The sequence below is a fragment of the Pimephales promelas genome, chromosome 24 (genome assembly GCF_988280905.1).
Source record: "Pimephales promelas chromosome 24, fPimPro1.hap1.1, whole genome shotgun sequence".
Taxonomy (NCBI): Eukaryota; Metazoa; Chordata; class Actinopteri; order Cypriniformes; family Leuciscidae; genus Pimephales; species Pimephales promelas.
Genome location: NC_142792.1, coordinates 10,049,387 through 10,073,063, shown reverse-complemented (window position 1 = coordinate 10,073,063; position 23,677 = coordinate 10,049,387). Strand labels below are relative to the sequence as shown.

At 39.0% G+C, this 23,677-nt stretch overlaps 1 protein-coding gene across 1 annotated transcript in view; it reads right to left on the bottom strand.

The window, feature by feature from the left end:
• The window catches only part of exoc4 (exocyst complex component 4), a 116,478-nt gene that overhangs the window by 83,193 nt on the left and 9,608 nt on the right, over positions 1-23,677 (bottom strand). The window contains exons 4-9 of the mRNA XM_039668056.2: positions 22,360-22,544; positions 20,787-20,887; positions 15,820-16,048; positions 11,976-12,150; positions 1,034-1,179; positions 749-837 (exon numbers count right to left, since the gene is read on the bottom strand). Of these exons, the coding sequence (XP_039523990.1) occupies positions 749-837; positions 1,034-1,179; positions 11,976-12,150; positions 15,820-16,048; positions 20,787-20,887; positions 22,360-22,544 (925 nt within the window). The remainder of the gene's footprint in view (positions 1-748; positions 838-1,033; positions 1,180-11,975; positions 12,151-15,819; positions 16,049-20,786; positions 20,888-22,359; positions 22,545-23,677) is intronic.

Genomic DNA, 23,677 nt, shown 5'->3' with positions numbered 1-23,677 from the left:
TAATTAAATCAAACAATTAAACAGTAAAATAATTAAACTGCAATTATTTTTTTTTTAAATGTGAATAAATAATTACACAGAAATGTAATAAAACTGTAAAATAAAAAATGGAATCTACAAATAAGAAAAAAAAATCCCCAGAAAAAATATAAAACTCCAAATAAACAGCTGGAGAGTATGTCCTATGCTTTATTTCCCTTGTTTTAAACATGAGGGTTGTACAGAAGGTGTATTGAACTTTGTCAAGAAAACAACCTGTCTGTACTTCTGAATGGTGTGAGAAGCATCTGCCTCTAACCTCTCTCCCTCTATGTGTCCTTCACTTTTTTTGTCTTAACACCTTGTGCTCCCTCTCGATCATTTCACAGAGTGTGCGTCTCACAGGAATTGCTTGAGGAAAAAAAAGTAAAAAGAAAAACAAGAAGGGACATAACAACTGTCAAGCACCGCAGATTGAAACTGCAAGGTCATTTTCAAGAGTGAGAGAGGAGGGGGAGAGAAAGAGATGCTCTCTGGCATGTCTGTCTCACTCCAGCGGGAAGTGTGTGTATGTGTCTGCAGCACAGAGACGCTGGACAAAAGAAGCTCTAACAGGTGGATGATACATAGCTAAGCGACTCTTCACCCTGATGACTTCAGGGCCTCCTCTTCATCATCGCTCTATTCACTCCTTCCATCCTATTCACACTGCACCTGTGCCTCATTCTCCGGCCCCTTCATTCAGGCTCCCCCCGGTCCCATGGCTTACCTTGCAGCTCCCCGCTTTTGCTGTAGAGTTCCCTCCGCTGCTCTCGCAGGTACGCGCTCATGCTAATGGCGTGGGAAGACGACTCAAACCTGCAAAAGGAGTTGTCAAAGATCATTTATTAAAGCAGGTCAAGGGTTTTCGGTTTAAGTTAACCTGAAATGTAAGCACAAAGAGAAAATGGTCTCCCATGAGGCACTTGACCTGGATTTTTCGTGCAGTCCTTGTCTGCTTAAAACCTTTCAATTCCAATTCAATTCCTGAATAAACACGCACGAACAAACTTACTTGAATAGAGACTGTTTGGGTCGTTGAGGTTTCTTCTTGGAGAAGAACGCTCCGAAGTCTCCGCCGGTGCTGGCGTAGGACAGCTGGGCAGAAGGCTCTGCAGCGCTACGGGTGTTTTTGACATCCAGGTAGTCCATTAGCAGCACCTGAGAGAGCATAATAGCAGATTGTTGAGTGACATGCAATATTCAAATGTTTAATCAGTCATACTTTACAGTAAACAACTAAATTCATTTAGACTTTTTGACACTTTAAGCAGCTGTTCCAATTAGAGCCAGACGAAATTTGAAGGCCGACACCGATACAAATATTGGTAATATGCGATATATCAGCCCATATTTTTTTTTCGCGCAACAAAACATTAACATATTTCCCTGAAATTAGTTATTTGTAGTTATTTATGAGTTAACTAAACTAATATGATAAAACATTTTTAAAAGAAACTTGTTTCTTTTATTGGCACAGCAGGACAGACTGATGATGATAGTGGCATTAGCTAGCTTTGTGGTTAGCTAGTCTATGATGAGCCATAATTTAGCAATATATAACGTCATAATGCAAATGAATTGTATTTTTTTAAAATAAAAATTATGTTTTACAATTTATAAAGCATACAATTTCAATACAACAGGCCAAGGAGAGATGTTACGTCTCATTGCTATAACTGTCACGCGCTATTAAAGAAATACTTCAGTCACATTGTCAAAAGTTAAAAGGACAGTCAGTCAACTACACTAACTATTACTAGCTGATTCCGCTTCACTCTCGGCTTATTTAACAGCAGCAAAACTGGACATGATGGTCATAAATTTTATCATGCTTATTTGAGTTAAGAGAACTGATTGGGATGTTCTTTTAATTGTTATTCAAGCAATGTATGTCTCGTGACCAACTCAACGAGTGTTGCCAACAGGGACTGTGTAAAGTGCCCTCTGGTGGACAAACTATACAACTCCAACACACATGACATGGTTCAACCGTGTTTCGTACGTTTTTATATTACTTTTGAAATATACATTTATCGGCCATTATAACTGCCGATACCGAAAGTTAAGAAAATGCATAATATCGGCCGATAATATCGGCCTGCCGATAAATCGGTCTGGCTCTAGTTTTAATACATGCACTTATGATAAACAGTTTTTATTAATGCACGTGCTGACAACCCTGTGTTTTGTAAACACAAACAAACAGACCAAAAGACACCCAAATGAGATGGTTCATTTGTGAAAAGCCAGCTGTATATTTTCATGCGCATTTATACTGTGAGTAAAAGCATGATGTAGCCTACATAAAATGTCATTGAATATATTATCATCATTTAAAAATGTATTCATCTGTATATCTCCATATCATTTCTGCCCACTATTAGACTAATAAGACACTTTTTACAGTACAGTACGGTTCAAAAGTTTGGTGTTGGTAAGACATTTTTATGTAAGCAATAAGGTACTGCATCGGGAATAAGTAACAGCTGAAGGGACGTCGACGAAACACGGAAGGTGCCCACTTGAAGACCTTAGAGATGTCCCCTACTCAGCTCAATCCAGGCGGTTGTCGTGCTGGTCCACTAGGGAGACCACACGCCAAGTACACTGCAGCCGTTATTGCAGCGGCTAATATTTGGCACTAATTCAAGTGCCCTTGGGATGTAAAGACAAAAAGGGAATTTCCGTGTAGGACAGCAAACTGCTGATCGATCAACCTAAATAGGGCGAGTCTTACCCCTGTTTAATATAATGTTACTTTAGTCAAGTGTACGTGGGTAACCATGGCATGACCAAACCAAAGCTACTATCAGAGAAGTCATTTTGATTGGGAATTTCTGTAGTAGTGGTTATGACCTCTGTTTAAAGCAAACATTACTTTAATTCAAGTAACCAAGGGGGGTACACAAAATATCTAAGATTGAGTAAGTGTGAATGTGACTACCTAAGGTATTAGCCAATTACCTCTGTTTAATGACCCAAAACTGCATAATATTAACGGCCGGTGCGAGGACCCTGTGCGACTTTGGCACCTGAATGAAGGATTAATAGGAGTAAAGAGTTAAATAGAACAATCAAATGTATTGCTAAACCAATATATAAATGACCAATAACAAACTGGCATTCCAACCTAAATTGGAGATCGTGATAAAATGGAGTCAGATCAAAGTTTAATTGAAATCAAATGACTGCCACACGGAGCAAAACCCGCTTATCGGAAACTGTCGTTGGACCGATTGTGCAGGCCTTACATGTTCAAACCAGTTTTAACATTAACTTATACAGTCCTTAAATACATTACTACAATAAAATATGTAGTTAAGTTATGCATATCCTAAATCTAGAATGACTTAACTGGATCAGTCTGAATGAATGTTTCTAGGTTTGTCTCAGGCCCACATCTTTCCAGTCTGTCTGTGTGACTTCAAACGCTTACCCATGTCCGCCAGCAAATCCCCATTAACTCTGATTAAAACTGCACATCCGAGTTCATGAATATCCCATTCAACACGATCCATAACCATTAGGAGAGGTTCAAACAGCTGCAAGAGTACTGAAAAAGAAGTTCAAGTAAACTTTTCCACAAATTAGCAAGCCGATTTCCAATGGCTCCATAATTTAGTGAAGCAATTTGCTTGGTCTATTTCGAAATCCCAGCTGCAAAACAGTCCAAAGTGGAGATGGAATTAGGAAAGGACAGATGGAACTACATCTGACTGATAATAGCATAATTAAACAGTGGCAAGAAGGGAACGGCCTATGAGAGGAGGGGAAGCCTCATCAACAGCCATTCCTCAACCCACAGACAAGTCCAATCCGGCCAGCCCGTTATATTCCTGTCAGATTATTAATTACTAATGCCCATCTGATCCAGTGATGGAGCGGGTCTCGCATGTAGACCCCCAACGTAATTAAATGCCAGCGTTTGCCTGATGAAGGAGCCTGGACCCACTTCAGTGACCTCAAAGAAGGGAACACGAAACTTTTAAGGTAATTAACCACGGAGGATGAACGGAGGATAAGAAATATCACGAAGATAACAGTAAACACAGGAAAGGACAAAGATAGAGAGAGAGATTAGAAAGTGATCATTCAGCAGATTCATCCCAGCAAAGCTAATAACAAAAATGAACGGGCCATTCCTTCAGTACAACGCAGTAAATTTTTAAGTCCCGCTCATATTGATCTTATTTTATTTGCTGTACGCTTTATTAGCCATTCAATGAGCCATAGAATAGAAATTTGTATTAGGAACTGGCATAAAAACTAACGAGAGACGACGAGAGAAAAATAACCATGTCTAAAAGACAGAAATATTGTTTTAATAGTTAAGTAATTATAGTTTTGTTCCTGTGCTCTCGTTATCACAGTCAATATTGTTCATTTTTGTAATATCCTTTAAATATGTTTCAGTGCGAGAGTAACAGCAGCAATGTAGTTTTTTTTTAATAGTTTATGGTACTGCAAGTAGATGAAAATATTTGTTGCACGACATTGAACAGATAAACACAAGAAGATGAAGGGAGGAAAACTTGAAGACAGAACTCATTATACCACCACCAATGTCAGCAAGGTCACTTTCACTAAAGCGTCTCATGCCTCATCAGAAGTGTCTTCGTCCCCATTATAATGCGGCTTATTAGAGCAGCCTTCGTTTTTTTCCGTAACAACAGGGATGAAGCGTGGGCAGCAACAGCGCTGTGTCCATTTTAAAACAGCAAACAAGTAGGTGGAAACAACAGAGGCGGCTTCGCCAGCAACACAAAGAACTCTCGAATGAGTCTGGCAATAAAACATGCAGAACAAACTGCTGATCTACAGCAGTAACGTCTAAAAGCACCACGTCAAACAGATACAAAGAGCGTCCCACTTATGATTTATGCCGCCCATGGCTGGACGCATACTAACAAAAGACCTGTTTTACATTGCACTTTTAGAGCCAGAATATACGTGGTCATTTCAGTGTTGATTTAAAACCTTTTTCTCACAAATGACCTTGGGAAAACACTAATGACGGGTCAAGATGATTGACAACTGAAATAGTTTTAGAAATACCTAGTAAATGAATGATTATCATTGACTTTCCTCTGTAAAAATCCTCCAGATGACCTTTTTCTGAGAAAAAGCGAGGACAAATACAAATTAAAATCACCCCACTTTGAGGAGAAGTTATGTGATGGACACACTCTGGACCCTTCCATTTCCGAACGTTCATTTCACAAGCCCTCTTCTTTATTGGAGCCTTAAAGACTAGCGGAAGGGGAAAAAAAAAAAATCAATATTCATGGCCTCTTCCAAGAAAAGACTAGCTTGAAAATGGGCTTGGGAAACAAGAGCCTGTGAGAAACAGCAAATGGCTTTTCACACCAGATAATAAACACAGAGCAGCACACTGGCTGGGTTTGTAAAGTGCACGAATGCGTGTGTGTCAGTATAACCCACTACCGTTACAAACAATTCAGCTTTCTTTACGGCTCAGAGAGCTATCACAAAATTTAGAAAAGTGTGTATATACTGTCTGGAAAAGCAAGAGTTAATCTTCAGTGAACCTTAAAACCCAGCCCCTTGTCTTTGAGGACACATTCTCAATTTAATGAACAGTGAAAAGCAGCTCTCATCCCCTCTATTAGCCACAAATCAAGCTAATTAAAGAAGAAAAACAGTGTTGAAGGATGTGCAGGTGAGCACCTGCTCTCTGATGATAGACGTTTGCAGAGTGCTTTAAGAAACGAGGGAAATAAACAAAGCTTCCCGCCTCTCGTCTACCCCTCTTGAGATTACAAAGAAAACGCTGTTTCCTCTCGTTCCATGGTTTCCAAGAAGGCATCTGACACCAAAACATGTGACCTTCATAACTTTTAAAATCTCACAAAAACTACCAAATTGTGCAATTAAATGGTGCAATTAAAAACTGACAATAAAACTATTATTATTGTGGAGGAGGGGCATAATGAACCAGGGGTTCTGTCACCATGGATACATTACCATTACTAGTAATATAAGTACACATGGGTGTACTACATACACACCTCAGTTAGAGATAACAAATTCCTTGTTGATTAATTTATCTCTTCTCTCTACATTCTGGCATGCTATTTCATCAGATTTTCCCAGCACACACAATAAATAATGTCTACAAACAGAATCTCAGCTGTTTTATCACAGATATTTTGAGTGCAAATATAATTTTAGCATTTTTTATAAATAGTTAGAAGTTTAAATTAAGCTACAAGGTGCCAACGGTGCTGAAAATTCTGGGCCAAGAACATTTTGTAACCGTGCCGTACCAGGCTCAAGTGGAAATATAAATATATATATATATATATATATATATATATATAGATCATTCATAGCGAATAACCTGAAGAAAGAATCCAATAAAATTGCTAGTTATACAAAATAATGAAGAAGTGAGGATTAAAAATGGAAAAGGTCACAAAACCCAGAGTAAAAAAAGAAAATATAATAAAATAAAAACTAAATAATAAAATAAAATACAGTCAAAAGCCATCTCCAAAATTATTAATATAAAAAAAAATCAAATCAAATAACTCTTCAATATAAATACTAATATATACTGGGACTCAGAACATGGCTATTAAGTTTACTGTAAGTTTAATGTTAAGAAAACATTACCAAAACAATATTAAACATACTAATTAATAACAGCCACTTAAAAAAATCAATATATTGTCAATATCATAATATTTATTCAATAAACAAAAAATATATATATAGAATGAGTGTGAGCCTCCAGGCTGGAAAACATATTTGGCTGAGATGAAGACATGGGCAAACAACCCCTTTCCACCCAGAGAGCCAAAAACCTCTCTCTAAAAACACAAGCTGACCTCATCAGTGATGCACTGTGACGTCTATCGATTCAAAAGCCTCCCTGAGCATTTTCTATCCCTCATCCTGTATTAAATCCAGTACTTCTGACATACTCTAGTTCAATGTAGATATTACATATCACAGAGAGGTCAATGCTTGGAGCAGCATTTTGTTACGAGATGTCATTAGCATTCCCCTCAGCGATACTCAGTACGGTCCACTACGGACGTTGCTATTACAGACACGCACATCACAAAAGAATGCATAATTACTGTAGCAATTAATGAACATAAGAGTGGCGCTTTTCAAAACAACCACCGTGCCTCGACCATAAAGCCTGGGGGGGGAGGGAACGCTGGGTTTTAAAACATGGAAATGAACTGTTATGATCATTAACCCTGTGGTGGAAGTCTTTCAAATCCACAAGCAATATGCAAGCCGTGGCCAGTTACAATAGATCATTTAGGCTGGTACACAACAGCTCACTTAGAAGCCATGTGTCTGTCTATCTCATCGACATGAAACAGAGGCACTTTGCCTCTCCCTCCGCTGCCAGACTAATCACTGTCAGGGCATGAAACGCCTCACTAACACTGTATAATCCAATTACTCTGAGGCTGTGTGGCTCCCACTAAATCTAAACAAGTTGTCAAAGTGGAAAGTTTGTAATTTCCTTTCTTTTTTCCCCTTTCACGCTCTTGTTCCCTTCACCCTCTTACCCATCATTCCTAGGCTCAAGTCCATGAGGCTTAGGGGGAGGGACAGTAATAAAGCGCAAAGAAGGAGATTACAACTAGTGCCATCATTTTTATCTTCTTAACAATGGGATACCGTTTCTAGAGCCTGGGACTTGGACCTCTGTGAGAATTAAGTAAAAAAAAAAAAAAACCTAGACCATATTAAATATACAAATTATCAATATCAATTAAGATCCAGGACTGGTCTGTCAGTGACCAAAAAAAAAAAGAAAGAAGTATGTCAACAGCCATTTCAATATCAAAAATCATAAATCCTTAAATATAAATACCAATATCTGATGGGACTCAAATCATGGCAATAATTAAGTTTACTGCAAAAAAACATTATCAAAACAATATTAAACAATAATATTGTATCAAACCAATAATTAAGAATCAATAATTCAGATATATCTAGGATTGATCCATCAGGCCTAAAAAACAGCAATTTCAAAAGAAAACTCAATATCATATAAAAAAAAAAAATCAAATATCTATTAAATACCAATATCCACAGGGATGATAGAATACATTTAAGAAAACATTATCACAACAATAAAACAGTGTGTTTGTAACCTTAACTGAAAATACAGCTTTATTTTCACTTTCACTTCCTTACTTTATTATATTAACAAAAACTAGTTTAGGGCTGTTATTTAATAGCCTTACCTTATAATGTTTATTCATCACTATTAGTGAAATTCATTCATGTATATGTCAACAAGTAAAATGCTTGTGTCTGTGTCACCCATTTAAAAAAAATACATTTGCTTGGCTCAAATTCCCAAAATTTGGCTTGACCATAGGAAAATGTTGGTCCTATGGCCAAACCACTTGAGAACCTCTAAAACATATTTATAATTACTACTGCCAGTTTTGTCACTTGTTCAATGGCATTTAAATTATGTGCAAGGAAAAATCTTGGATTGGTCTGTCAGTGGCAAAAATTTCAGTCAATGGCCACTTCAAAAAGTCAATATCTATTTACTCCACACACTCCTAAAAACTCTTCATGGTCCTTTATGAAGCAGGTTTACAAGTTCAATATGGATCCTAACGCTCACAGACTTCAAGAATGGCCAAGCAACAGTTCAAAGATTCAGCAACTGAAAGAAATAAAGATTATAACATGTCTCTCAAGGCTATCTGTCCATGGCCTTTATGTTTTCAGTGTAATGGAAAGGTCAACGTATTTCCTGTCTCCCACAGGAACAGAGCAGACTTGGTAAAAAAAAAAAAAAGTTTGGTATTAAGCTAGCTAGAAAGACAAGGGTGCACAGGGGTCTCATCTACACCTAAGAGAGAACAAGAGAACATCAGGTCCATCAGTGTATGATGGCGGGACTATTATTCTCACCTGAGACTGTAGTTTGCGGAAGTCACACCTGAGAACATTCCTGCAATTAGCACCTGACACCAGAGTGTCCCCGTATGAGAAAAAGGAATGACAGAAAAAGGCGGTTGCTAACAAATGCGGCTACAAAGAGATTAAACATCACCACGGCGAAAATATAAGCACAGTCCGTTGTTATAACTCAAACTTTCTAGGAAAATAAGAGTTGTCGGAAGCTTAGTGATGGTGACGTTGAAATCGTGGGACCATGGTGTAGTTCGTTCATAGCCTACACTCTAAAAAATGCTGGGTTGTTTTAACCCAATTTTGGGTCAAATATGGACAAACCCGAAATGTTGGGTTAAAAATGTAATGTAAAAATTTAACCCAACGGCTGGGTTAGTCCATATTTGACCCAAAGTTGGGTTAAAACAACCCAGCATTTTTTAGAGTGTATCTTTAGCTTTTTACTTCTGGCAGCTGCATTTGGGCTTCGAAATTCATAAAAGTTGCGTTCATCTGTGATAATTATCTTGGTGGACAAAACGTGCAAGTATCATACACTTGTGTTGATCACAGAGATTGTTTTTGGCGATAATCCAAAAGCCTATGGTAAAATCCTATTGGGTTTTATGACTAGGGAACCTGTGTGATGCTAACTGCTGGTTGGCCTACAAAGTGACATCATACCTGCACCACTCTATGCATAGAATATCCGAGATAACTTTTCTGCATGTCTTCAGAAGATGTTGTGTATTTTTATGATGGACCAGTCTAAACTGACAAAACACTGTCGCAGTCAGGTGAAGGGAAGAAGAGATAAGATGAGATTTGGTGATGTGATCAAGACAAAAGATTAGAAAATCCTCATCTACCTTAATGAAGATTCTCATCAAGAGATGGCATTATCTCACACAGTGTCCACGGGAGACTCCGCAGCCCCTGGCAAGCAGCCTGCTTGGGCAACGAAGCACACTGAACACTTAAGTTTATATCATCTATTTCAGCAAGCAAGCCAAGATGACTCTGCAGTATAGGAACTCTTCCCTATTCTGTTGCCTTTTTTTTTTTTTTTTTTGCCTTTCCTTGATTTTGACGCCTTTCCCGATTATTCCATTTTTTCGCTGTAAATCATTCTTCCTGTTTACGACAAAAACTATGAAACAATTTCCATACATCCGTCTCAAATGATGTCTTAAATATGTCTTCATATTAATATGGGGAACTTAAATATAAAACAGTTGTTTTAAATGGTCATAATATTTCACGATATTACTGTTTTTAAAGGATGGATGGATGGATGGATGTGAAGCTAACAGTGGATTCGTTCGTGCCTTGATGCCTTCCGATCTTGGAATGCATCCTTTGAAGGCATTTGTTAAGCTTACAGACGCAGCATACAAGTTGAAGCAAAGGCTCTAAATAAACAAATGAATCTGTTGCTAGCTAGGGTGTGAGGTTCACGTGCTAATGAATGCCGAAAAAAAGGCAGTGCACATGCACACAGTCGAGCCCCTCATCATACGGCAGTTAAATGCATATTTTGACTTCCATATTCACCTCAGAAATATGGTCCTCGTTACTTAAGGTCTGCGAGGAGCTCAGCGGGCCTTAGCAACAGTTTGTTAGCACCCGCTTGTTCTATCCTTACTGCTCTCTGCAGACTGCTTTGAAAGGAGGAATAAAAAATACAGGAGGAATATACAAGGTCACAGTCTGACTCTTCACCCTGTGTGATGGAGTGATGACAAACCCATTTACTCATTCCCAAGATGCACCACCATTCCCATCCCTCTTTCCCTCCCTCGTTCTCCTGATTCCTGTCTCTACTGCATGACTGGATCCTCCCTAGCATGCAGCTGAAAAATAATGCTTTGAAAGAGTGCACATGCAATGAGACAGAAGGCAGAGAGAGAATGGAGAGAGATGGAATAATATGAACATGAAAAGATTATGAGGTCTCGTTTTTACAACCTCTTTGAATCGGAATTTTCCATTAGTTTGACCATCTGTCCCTAAAACGGTTTCAAAACTGCTTAAGCACAATAATTCTAGATATATGCGAGTCAATATTCCATAACCCAAAAGAAGAATCATTCTCCATTTACGGTTACTGTTAAGAGAAAAGCAAGTTGTGATTGTTGCACTGATCTAGTGAACCTAGTGAATCCATGAACTGCCTCTTGAATCAAGAAAGATATAAATATAGTTTGATCTATATTCGATCTAATCGACAACAACACGTTTGGGGAAGCATTTCCCCCTCCCATGCAATCAATTTTATTGTATCCTTGTTGTTGACTTAGCTATAATTTTAGTAAGAGCTTCTAGCTCCAAAAATTATTTTATCATTTAGTTAACTCAATTTCACAGAAAAACCAACAAAGAAATATGAATGCAAAGAAATGTAAACACTCAAATCATACGAAATAAAAAACTTCTAGGATTTCCAGTGGGTACTTTTCAAAACACACAAACAGACACTAAATATTGGGCCTCTTGAGAGATTCTCAAAGTTTATGTGAACAGCTGGTAATCTCACCTGCCCATCGTTCTTCTGCCAAATACACAAGCACACACATACACACTAAAATACAAACATTTTCCAATTAAACACAGCACTTGGGATGAGTTCATGTAAATTATTCACAAAATTCAGCTACACGTTCTTTCTCCACCTGTACCGTTTTACAGAAGTGACACATGAAACATCTAATAACTATAAACAGCCCTTCTGTTTACTAGTAATTAAATATACAGCGAGTCAATATAAGTTAACAGTATTTTTTGTTTTAAATGACAGCTTTAAATAAGCATGTGGTTTCTCAGCACTGGGTTGTTTGTTTCAAAGGAGTTGCTATGAATTCTATGCTGAATATTTGCAGTAGGTCAGTTTAATTGTTTACGTTGCAAGGCCATGATAGGTGGTCAGAATGGTCTCTTGCAAAACCCAATTTTAACATATTGCACATCTTTCAATGCAATCTTTCAGATTCCAAATATTTTGCCCAGTTACCTGGATCTGCTCTAATGTCTCTCTTGAAACTGACCTGTAGGACTGTTTGGATCTTGGCATAGACATCCGCCTGCTCGTAGAGTTTGATCCCTTCCTGGGCTCCATTGGGAGAGACGACAATCTGCTGTAGGTGACGGAGAACCACACTGTGAGCCTGGGCCACTGCATTCAACTTATCAAACAACAGCTCGAGCAGTTCCAGCAACAACCTGTAGAGGGCAATAGAGTGAGACAAATTTCAAAATGGATAAACAAATAATTAATATTAGCAAGCTCAAATGCAGCAGTCAAGGAGAAACACAAACACAAGCTACTCCTGAACCTGTCAGACACAGACAGACAGAGTGACAGCTAACAAATATTGCTTTCATCATATTTAATTATCAGAATTTTTTGCCTTGATATAATGAGTTGGTAATCTTCACAGCCCTAAAAATGTACATTTTGCAAACCAAACGTTTTTTTTTTTTTTTTTTTTCTGTTTGTTTGCAGAACTCCCAACACCCCCCTTATGGGTCCATGGACCCCAGTTTGAATACTCAACAAAAAAAAAAAACTTTCCAAGACAAAGCCACTATTGCAGTCAGCCTGTCTGTCATAAATCCCTCCACATCACCAAAACCAAGCCAAAAGCAGTCCATTCTCTGTTACTAATGAACATGACAGCAGCAGGGTGCTGACAGAGTCTCCCTGTTGAGCAGCACCAGCTGTTCACCAACAACAATTAGCAGCATCTGTCAAACTCTCTGGGTCCACTAGGAGGACACACATCTGTCTGACTTTTGTGGAGTTTACTCATTCATCCCAGTATAGTGAGGCAGAAGAAAACCCTGATCGGCGGAATGAAGAGGTTGGAGGTGACAGCATGATGTAGGGTATAACGATTTCTGGGAGTGGAAGACAGGAAGATGATGGATGTTCACGTGAGAGACAGTGCATGATAACACATGTTAAGCTTGATTTACAAAGGACAGGACATAACCCTTGACTCAGACTCAGCATGTAAACATAACATATATTATACAGGATGACACTCCTTCATACAAACATTGCAGAAAGCCAACCCAAAGAATCACGCCTATTTACACAAACACATATGAACCAAGGGGACAAGGTTTTGGTATGGACCAGTTGGTAGATGTCATAACGACACCGTCTAGCTAAGTATCTTTCTTAATTTATCTCCATATTCTTCAAAAAAAAAAACATATTTTAAAAAAATAAACATACAACTCAGACATTCAGACGTGTGAAGAGCACAATCCACATACATCCGATCTTTTCAATTATGATTTGGGCCATTTCCATATTATGCATTCATGTGACTTTTAAAGGGATACTCCACTTTTTTTTTTTTGGAAATAGGCTCATTTTACAACTCCCCCAGAGTTAAACAGTTGAGTTTCACCGTTTCCAAATGCATTCAGACGATTTTCTGATATCTAGAAGAATATCAGTAACCAGAGAGTTTCTGGTCTCATTGACTTCCATAGTAGGGAAAAATATATACTATGGAAGTCAATGAGACCAGAAACTGGTCTGGTTACTGATATTCTTCTAAATATCAGAAAATCGTCTGAATGGATTTTTAACTCTGGGGGAGTTGTAAAATGAGCCTATTTCCGAAAAAAAGTGAAGATCGCTCCACTCCAAAAATGTTAAACATGGGTAGGTCTTTGGTCACTCAGTGAAAGCAACAGTGAAGTTAGTCAGTAGAGGGACAGTGAGCTATTATACTCATACGTATTATGTTGAAAGCTCTATAGAAACAAAACTATATGAGAAAAACGTTGCTCTCTTTTTTTCTCATCCTCGTCTGCATCCTCCTTATCAGTTGTGCACAAGTTCCCTGTCTTCACTCAAACTGAACGCATTAACGCTAACTTTAGTGGCCTCCATGTTTACATCAATGACAGCGCGCTGCATGGTTCTTAGTCATTGTTCTTGTATGGGGGTCAGTTCAGGACTGTGACCTGTTCACACTCAAACCGACACAAATAAATTGGATCTGAGCAATAAATCATAATTGAACACTAAGGCTTGCAGTGTGAATGTAGCCTTTGTAACATCATGCCTGGTTAGGACACTGTGTAAGGCATTTTTCGCTGTGAACTGTAATGCAGCAGTGACTTCCTTTTTCTGTTGAGGTTTCCATAGAAACAGAGCCCAAGTTAGCACAGCCATAGACACACAAGTTAACACTGAAAATGCTCGATGGTTAAAATGGGACCTTATTTTCACTCAGGTCATTTGGACGTTTTCAGCTGGTTTACCTTTTACAGGAAACAGATTTATGAACTGCCATATTAATTTGGCAGTGCTTTGTGTGTTATTTATCAAGGTAATTACATTGAATGATACAAGCACATTTAGATGAAACACACATAGGTCCAAAAAAAAAAACATTTCTCAAATGAGTTTGTGATGAATGGATATTTTCCAGCATTAGTCACTGCTTTCAAAGAAAACCCCCAGTTTTTATCATTAAAAGCACACAATGAAAATTCAGTGGATATTCACTTGCAAACTGGAAGCTCACATCTGAGAGAAATGAGGAGGGCAAACATTAAATCCCAGATAATAGCTATGAAAAAATAAGCGATTGAGAGTTCATTTTTGCCTTGGGTAAAGAGCGTTTCTTTAACAGCCTTCATTATCGTTCTTTTCTTCCGTTGCTTTTGTTTTTCTCTGTTAGAGCCGATGCTTAAGCAGACCCTGGCCGTGGCTCGCTTTTATGGATTACACCATTTCTGGAAATGAGGGAGGTATGAATGCCACATGACAGATGAGTGCATTGATCCAGCGAGCCATCATCGGGTAAAGTGAGAGAGCGCAATAAAAAGGGAAAACAATGAAAACCAATCACACTTCAGTACAAATGCCTTCCAAAGTGCATTCCCTTAAAAACAAAACCACTTTAAGAGGGAGAACTAAAAGAACTTAAAGTCTAAAGTGACTGTCATCGTTTTTTTATATAAGGACATTTTAATGATTAATTCTAGCTCTGTGCATGATTTGTTTGTGCATGTTAATGTTAAGAAATACAAATCTTCCATCAAAACATTCCTGATTTGATGGAATCAAGGCCATGTAGGCAAGGAAAAATAAAAATCAACCTCATAGAGTATCATAGATTACCACTTCCTTTTTCATGATCCAATCACAAGCCAAATGCTAAAATCAAGTCTCATCTACAGTTGCATTAGAGAAACATTGCAAATGTCTCAAGTAAAGAGTGTTATGCTGTCTTTAATGAGCGTCTACACAACAGATGCTTGAAACAAAACGCCATTGAACAGATTCAGTATGGATGCGCATATTTAGGGAGCTGAAAAGAATATATTGCGTCTCATCACAGAAATTCTGATTTTCATAAAGAAAGATCTGCCCTTTCTACTAATTTGTGTTGTTGCATTTTTCATAATTAAATTCCAAAATAGAAAATCGATTTACAAATGAATGAAATTGAAGTAAATAAATAAATAAATACTATGAGGTTTGGAAGTATACGATAAGATTCACAAATTTTACATGTCTTGACCAAACAAAAAAAAATGAATTTCAGACTCACAGTTTTCCCAGTGTTCGTTTGTGTATTAGTATTAATTTATTTGAGTTGTTTGAATGATGTCTCTAATCATTTGTTCTATAAGCGCCGATTTTTCTTCGTGCTTGTCTTTTTATTTTACCCACCATACAATATTTGATACATCAATCAACCAACCAACCAACCAATCAATCAATCATTCGATCAATCAATCAATCAAATAAATCAACTAGGAATCAGCTGTAGTGTGGTAAAGTATAACTATGGATATTCATGGCAGATAGCAACTTTTAATTGATGCTACTATCCCAATCGTTGCATTATCTTTTACCTGGGCTGGTTGTCCTGTGCCAGGTTCTCTCCTCTCTGGTATGCGTGGTCAGCGATCTGAGTGGTGGATCTCTTGAGGATCTGCTTGAGCTCAGGCTCCAGACGATCCATGATAGCTTTAATGGTCTCAGGGATCTTCTTGAGTTTGGCCAGAGCTTTGATCAGGATCCCCATGAACTCTGCGCTGTTCTCCTCTGGGTCCACCTCCAGCTCCTCTCTCATTTCCTGCACTGCACAAACACACATGCACTCCTTGAAGAACACTACAGAAATATATAATTGCAGCAGCATGAATTGACCGCTAAATAAATATACATGCAACCATGATAGCAGACAGAGAGTAAAACTGGTAGTAAATCTGTACAATATGATTTTAAATAAATTGTTGAGCCAACTATTTAAAGGTCACAAATGTACATTCAAATATGATTACAGTATACCAATAAGTAATTCTGAATATGTTCTAAATGTGCTAAGAATCAGTTCAGATTTATATATTATAATGTTGTTACATTGAATTTATTATAAAGTTTTTCCTAGAGAACTTTTACAGATAAAAAGGTTCGTAATAATGTTAACGTAAATTAACCTTAATATATTGATAATCGAAGGCATATTGTATATTGAACCTGCAGCACTTGCAATTTAAATACATTTTTAGAGTCATCTTTAACAACGTTTCAGTGGTACGCTTCACCATTTCATAATCATCCCCTCCCTTCTCATCAGCACAGTCCTTAAAAACCTGCATGACACACCTCTCCATATTCACCTGCTCAATAGAGTGATCGTACAGTGAAGTGCTTATTTTTCTGTCAGCTAATACCCTCAAAACCAATGACTGTTTAAAATGGTCTTAATGTTTATGGCAAGTTAATGGGCACAGGTTTTTCTTCTTCAATCCCCCCCAACTGTAGCTTGCTAAATAATTACTACAATTACCACCGACAAATGATGTGCAAAAGGCCATTACACAAAATAGGCGACAAAAGGGAAGCGTCTTCCGCGGCAGGGGAAATGTTGTCTGATGGCGTCACCCTATATCACACATAAAGCGGTGCGACAGTAATAATTGCATGTGTTTCGTGTAATGTGAAGAAAACTGCAGGCGACACAGGAATTACTCTGGCTCTGAGTGTGAATTAGAGACTTTTCTACCTGCTTTACAAAATCACAGTTAAAGTGTAGGTATTAATAGATAGATAGATAGATAGATAGATAGATAGATAGATAGATAGATAGATAGATAGATAGATAGATAGATAGATAGATAGATAGATAGATAGATAGATAGATAGATAGATAGATAGATAGATAGATAGATAGAACAACAGATGGATGGATGGATGGATGATGGAAGGACAGATTGGATGGATGGATGGAACGACGGATGGATTGAACAATGGATGGATGGATGGATGGATGGATGGATGGATGGACAGATTGGATGGATGGATTGAATGACGGATGGATGGTTGGATGGATGGACAGATCTATGGATGGATGGACGGATGGATGGATGGACTGAACGACGGATGGATCGAAAGATTGGATGGATGGATGGATAGATCTATGGATGGATAGATCTATGGATGGATAGATCTATGGATGGATTGACAGATTGAATGGATGGATGGATTGAACGACGGATGGATGGATGGATGGACAGATTGGATGGATTGAACAACGGATGGATGGATGGATGGATGGATGGATGGATGGAACAAAGGATGGATGGATGGATGGATGGATGGATTGAACGACGGATGGATTGAACGATGGATGGATGGAACGACGGATGGATGGATGGATGGATGGATGGATGGAACGACGGATGGATGGATTGATGGACAGATTGAACAACAGATGGATGATGGATAGATGGATAGATGGATGGATGGATGGATGGATGGATGGATGATTGAATGACGGATGGATGGACAGATCTATGGATGGATGGACAGATTGGATGGATGGATGGATGGATTGAATGACGGATGGATGGATGGATTGAACGACAGATGGATGGATGGATGGACAGATTGGATGGATTGAACAATGGATGGATGGATGAATGGATGGATTGAACAACGGATGGATGGATGGATGGATGGATGGATGGATGGATGGATTGAACGACGGATGGATGGAACGACGGATGGACGGATGGATGGATGGATGGAACGACGGATGGATGGATGTATGGAATGGCGGCTGGATGGATGGGGTTGTCAATAGTTGTTCTGAAAAGTGACAGCATGTCAGAGATAGATAGATAGATGGATGGATGGATGGATGGATGGATGGATGGATGGATGGATGGATGGATGGATGGATGGATGGATGGATGGATGGATTGAACGACGGATGGATGGAACGACGGATGGATGGATGGATGGATGGAACGATGGATGGATGGATTGATGGACAGATTGAACAACAGATGGATGGATGGATGGATAGATGGATTGATGGATGGATGGATGGATGGATGATTGAATGATGGATGGATGGATAGATCTATGGATGGATGGACAGATTGGATGGATGGATGGATTAAACGACGGATGGATGGATGGATTGAACGACAGATGGATGGATGGATGGACAGATTGGATGGATTGAACAACGGATGGATGGATGAATGGATGGATTGAACAACGGATGGATGGATGGATGGATGGATTGAACGACGGATGGATGGAACGACGGATGGACGGATGGATGGAACGACGGATGGATGGATGTATGGAATGGCGGCTGGATGGATGGGGTTGTCAATAGTTGTTCTGAAAAGTGACAGCATGTCAGAGATAGATAGATAGATGGATGGATGGATGGATGGATGGATGGATGGATGGATGGATGGATGGATGGATGGATGGATGGATGGATTGAACGACGGATGGATGGATGGATGGATGGAACGATGGATGGATGGATTGATGGACAGATTGAACAACAGATGGATGGATGGATGGATAGATGGATTGATGGATGGATGATTGAATGACGGATGGATGGATAGATCTATGGATGGATGGACAGATTGGATGGATGGATGGATGGATTGAACGACGGATGGATGGATGGATTGAACGACAGATGGATGGATGGATGGACAGATTGGATGGATTGAACAACGGCTGGATGGATGAATGGATGGATTGAACAACGGATGGATGGATGGATTGAACGACGGATGGATGGAACGACGGATGGACGGATGGATGGAACGACGGATGGATGGATGTATGGAATGGCGGCTGGATGGATGGGGTTGTCAATAGTTGTTCTGAAAAGTGACAGCATGTCAGAGATAGATAGATAGATGGATGGATGGATGGATGGATGGATGGATGGATGGATGGATTGAATGACGGATGGATGGATGAATGGATGGAACGATGGATGGATTGAACGACAGATGGATGGATGGATGGATGGATGGGGTTAATAGTTGTTCTGAAAAGTGACAGCATGTCAGAGACAGTGTAGGAGAAACAGAAACAGACAGCTGTGGGTGGGTTAGTGGGACTGATAACAGTCTCAGAGCTCACAGTGGAGTCGGCCCCACACAGGAGAGCACGGATAACAAGGCCCGCACCCCTGCTGTGCTGACACTGCTGCATGATTAATAACGTAAGAGAGGATCTCATCTGCACCGGTTAATATGCTCACTGAAACATGATGTACTGAGATCATGAAACCGGAGAGAGTGTGTTCTTGTGTGTGTGCAGACAAGTCTTTTTAGAGGTACATGCAAGTGAAAGTGTGAGTCACTGTATAATTGTAAAAGAGAAAATTGGTATGTCAACGAATTAGTGTGTGTAAATTACAATGACCTTCTCCATGTATAATAGGAGTACGTGTGTGCCACTGCTTTCAGTAACACACAGGAAGCAACAGTTGCAAGTCTTTTCTTATCGGTGGCAGCCCTCAGTGCAATATTAATAGACACAGTGATACTGGTCAGATGTGTGTCCTAATGATTTAACTGGCACTTTGAACACTGGCAGACGTTATGGAGGACCAGGTCCAACAAAATCACCCCACGCTATCATTTCATCCCTCGCCCCGGACACCCGCTGTTCCCTTCAGTACAGCAGACAGAAATCCATCATTCAAATTATGAGCCACTAAATCAAGTTCTAATTCACTCGATCTCTCTCTCTCTCTGCAAAAGTAGCACTCTATTTCTCTCTTTCAATATCTAATAGTCACTTTGTTTTGTTTTTTCGTCTTCACAATCATATCAAAAGTTCGCTTAAAGCAGAAAGTCTGACACTTAACTAAATATAACTAAACCAAATGTGTCAATTATATTTAATTTTATTGCATTTGTAAATGTGTATGTATTCTATATTTATTTTTAATACAAAATATTTATAATTATTTCATTTATATCCAATTCACTTACATTGCATCCCTTATAATTAGTACCATATCCTGACTGTAGAAATATTACAATATAAGAATATGCAGTTATTCTAAACAATTCTATTATTTAGTGTTGGTTTTTGGCCCAGTGTTTGCAGAAGTTTTGGCTTTAATTTTTGGTTCCACTATGTATGGTGCAGCACTAGTTGCTATTCATTCTTCTTTAAGGGTTAGTTCATCCAAAAATGAAAATTCTGTCAGTATTTACACACCCTCATGTTGTTCCAAACCTCTATGTGTTTCTTTGTACTGCTATACACAAAGGAATATATTTGGAAGAATGTTTTAATCAAACAGATCTCATTCCCCATGGTAGTCAATGGGGAATGAGATCTTTTTGATTAAAACATTCTTCCAAATATCTTCCTTTGTGTATAGCAGAACAAATAAACACATAGAGGTTTGAAACAACATGAGGGTGAGTAAATACTGACAGAACTTTCATTTTTGGGTGAACTAACCCTTTAACACATCAGGGTTGTTCTGGTGTCTGGTCATATCTATAGTTCTGTTAGTGTTGGTTCTTACTGCTGGATGTTCCCGGGGTGCTAAACTGTGAGGGTTCTGTGAGCTTGCGTGGAGTGGACAAACCACCGACATCCAAAACAGATGTGTCCTTTGGAGTGGACCTGAAGAAAAAAACAACAACAACACATGAACTGTTATTTCCTTCTTCACGACAGACACCCTTTCCAGAGTGACAGTAGCAATTGTTTAAGCATTCATAACAAGAGCAGCCTTGAATGTTTTGTGAAAATAATCGAGAACTGTCCACAAAAACATTTCCATTAAAGTGGTCAGAACAGGAAGAATCAAACAATGCAGATTGCCAAACACGAGAGAGACGAAATGAATAAAAACCCTGCCGGAAAATTGCAGTCGCGTCATGACCCTGACTAATAAATCGCTTCTCCTCATGAAAGCGTCGCGCTATAATTACAAGGCCGTAAACAGAGTGGTGGAAGAGTGACAAACATGGACGCACAATTCTGAGATCAAAAACGCTATTACAAACAACTCCACACTTCAGCACTGCGGGGGTCACCAACCTGCATTAGCTTAATGCGCTACACCGCTGCGCCTTGTCTAATCTCAGAGAATTAGCATTGCAGAGGCAGCCGCGGCGGTTCACACGGCACGCCGACGGAGGGGGTCAGCAGTCCCCCGGCGACCGTGCGCACGTGGGCGGCCCTGTCGCCATCGAGAAAAGCGAAAACCTATTATCATTCCTCTCGTGCTCATCCACGAGGGTGTGAATGACTTATCTGTGTTTGTGGTGAATGCCGGCATCAGTGCCACGGCGGTCGGGCCCTGTGTACGCAGGGACAGGAAGAGAACACTCGCAAAATCAGCTAATTACACGACTCTGGTGAGAAGGATGCAACAGGGCCGCAGAAGCTTTGTTTACCAACAAGCTAATGAATTAAGAGCCTGGAGAACGAAGCCTTCAATAAAGAATTAATATTGTGGTTTCCCTTCAAAATAGCGTAATCACCCCGTCAGCAGGCTGCCATTAGTTACGCGAAGCAGAACTATGCTAAGACTCAGAAACAGACTTTAGAGAAGAAGCGTGACACATTTTCTACACGTCATCCCTTTGACTAATTAAAGTTTATTCAGAATGTCATACTAGCTGGGGTTTTACACCAGCTCTAGCCCATATTCAGGCCCCTGGATTCTTAATTAGTCTGATCAGTTATTCTGTCGGGCATATTCCACGCCCTTATTAATGATCAGACAGCAGCGGCTCTTGGGATGTTTGGTTTAAGAGAGCACGTCTCTCTCTTTAAAAAGTACACACACAGTAATTAGATGAGCTGTGCGCCCTGCCACCAGCAACCTGCGAAGGTAAATTAATCTAAAGCTGAGAAATGACTTAGCCGCACCACAGGTAATTGCTTTCGGTTTACTGCCAACACTGGAATCAAAAGTTTGAAGTGAGGTTTTGAATTCACATTATTTTCAAATTACTTTGAGTCCAATACTGAGCCAACATATCTTTAAAGTGATGTGGTGTATCATATCTTTGATTTGAATTGACGCTAGATTTGAAATCAAACAATTAGCCCACTCAAATGTGAAGCACGTTACTGTAGCTCACCGTCCTTTGTCCTTGTCTTTGCCGCGGTGACCCACGCGGCTAGTAGACTTGATGTAGAGGTGTCGATGGAGCTCGTCGATTAGCACCAGGTGGATGTTGAGCTTCTTGCTGTGGAGCTCCAGTCGCAAGTCTCCGAGACCCTCCACCTGCAACAAGGGTCCTTCAAGAGAATCCACCGCTGAGACCTGCAAACACAACAACAAGCCTGAAGTTTACAGATGCCTGAATATCTATGAGCAAAAAGGATGGAGGACAATAAATAACGGTATTAAATAATGGGATGGGGAATAATATCAAATATATAACATCATATATATATATATATATATATATATATATACATACAGTAGTCAGCATTTGAAGTGGACCAAATTGTCCTAAGACAAGAACGGGTGTTGTTCAAAATTCATGTATAACTTTCATGAAAGTTTTAGATCCACTTCAAACATTGACTCCTGTACAATAATATATTACATTATATTACTTACTATAATATCAAAAATATTTGGCCACAGTTAAAAGTGAATGGATTCTATTGCAATAAATAAATAAATGTCATTGAAGTGGCTGTTTGAGGTCAGTTACCTTTGACAGTTGATAATAAAGTCCATTTATAACTATAAAGTGACCAAACATATTTTTTAAAAAGTTCATTTTTAATTAAATTAAATTTCATTTTTAAAGTTAATTTTGGACAGAATCATTTAAAATTAAATGTTTAAAAATGTTGCAATTAAATCTTAAACTTTTTGTGAAATGTTTTGCTTGATAAGGTGTTATTTATATTAGCTTGCTTTAATATTTTGTCATCTTTTGCAGTGACTTAATACATTTATGTATCTGAATATTTATGATTGCATTGCATGTTGGCTATTAAATATGACAATACATCTACTTTGTCTCCTTGGTATCTGTTGTTTTGAATGTTAGGTTGAATCTACCAAATCCCAGTATGTTTACAGCTAGTAGTAAAAGGTATATCGTGGTCCAGGTATATCCGTTGTTGTTGTAAAGCCTCCTAGATTAGCTGCACTCCAGGATCACATAATAGCACATGCCCCAACCGCCCATGAAAAACCACAGTGATAAAGCACAATAACAACTCTCGTCCAATCAAAGTCTTAAAAGAGCGAGATTGCAGCGTGGTGGACTGCAGTGCCGCTGAATATTCACTCTGCTGCGTGTGTGTGGCTCCTGCAGAGAGCATAATAAAGTATGCGGCTGCTGGTTGAATGAGGCATGAGACTGAGCTTATCAGTGAACACAAAGTGAGAGAATGATGGAAAGAAAGCAGGAAAACAAAATGTGCTCTCTTTTT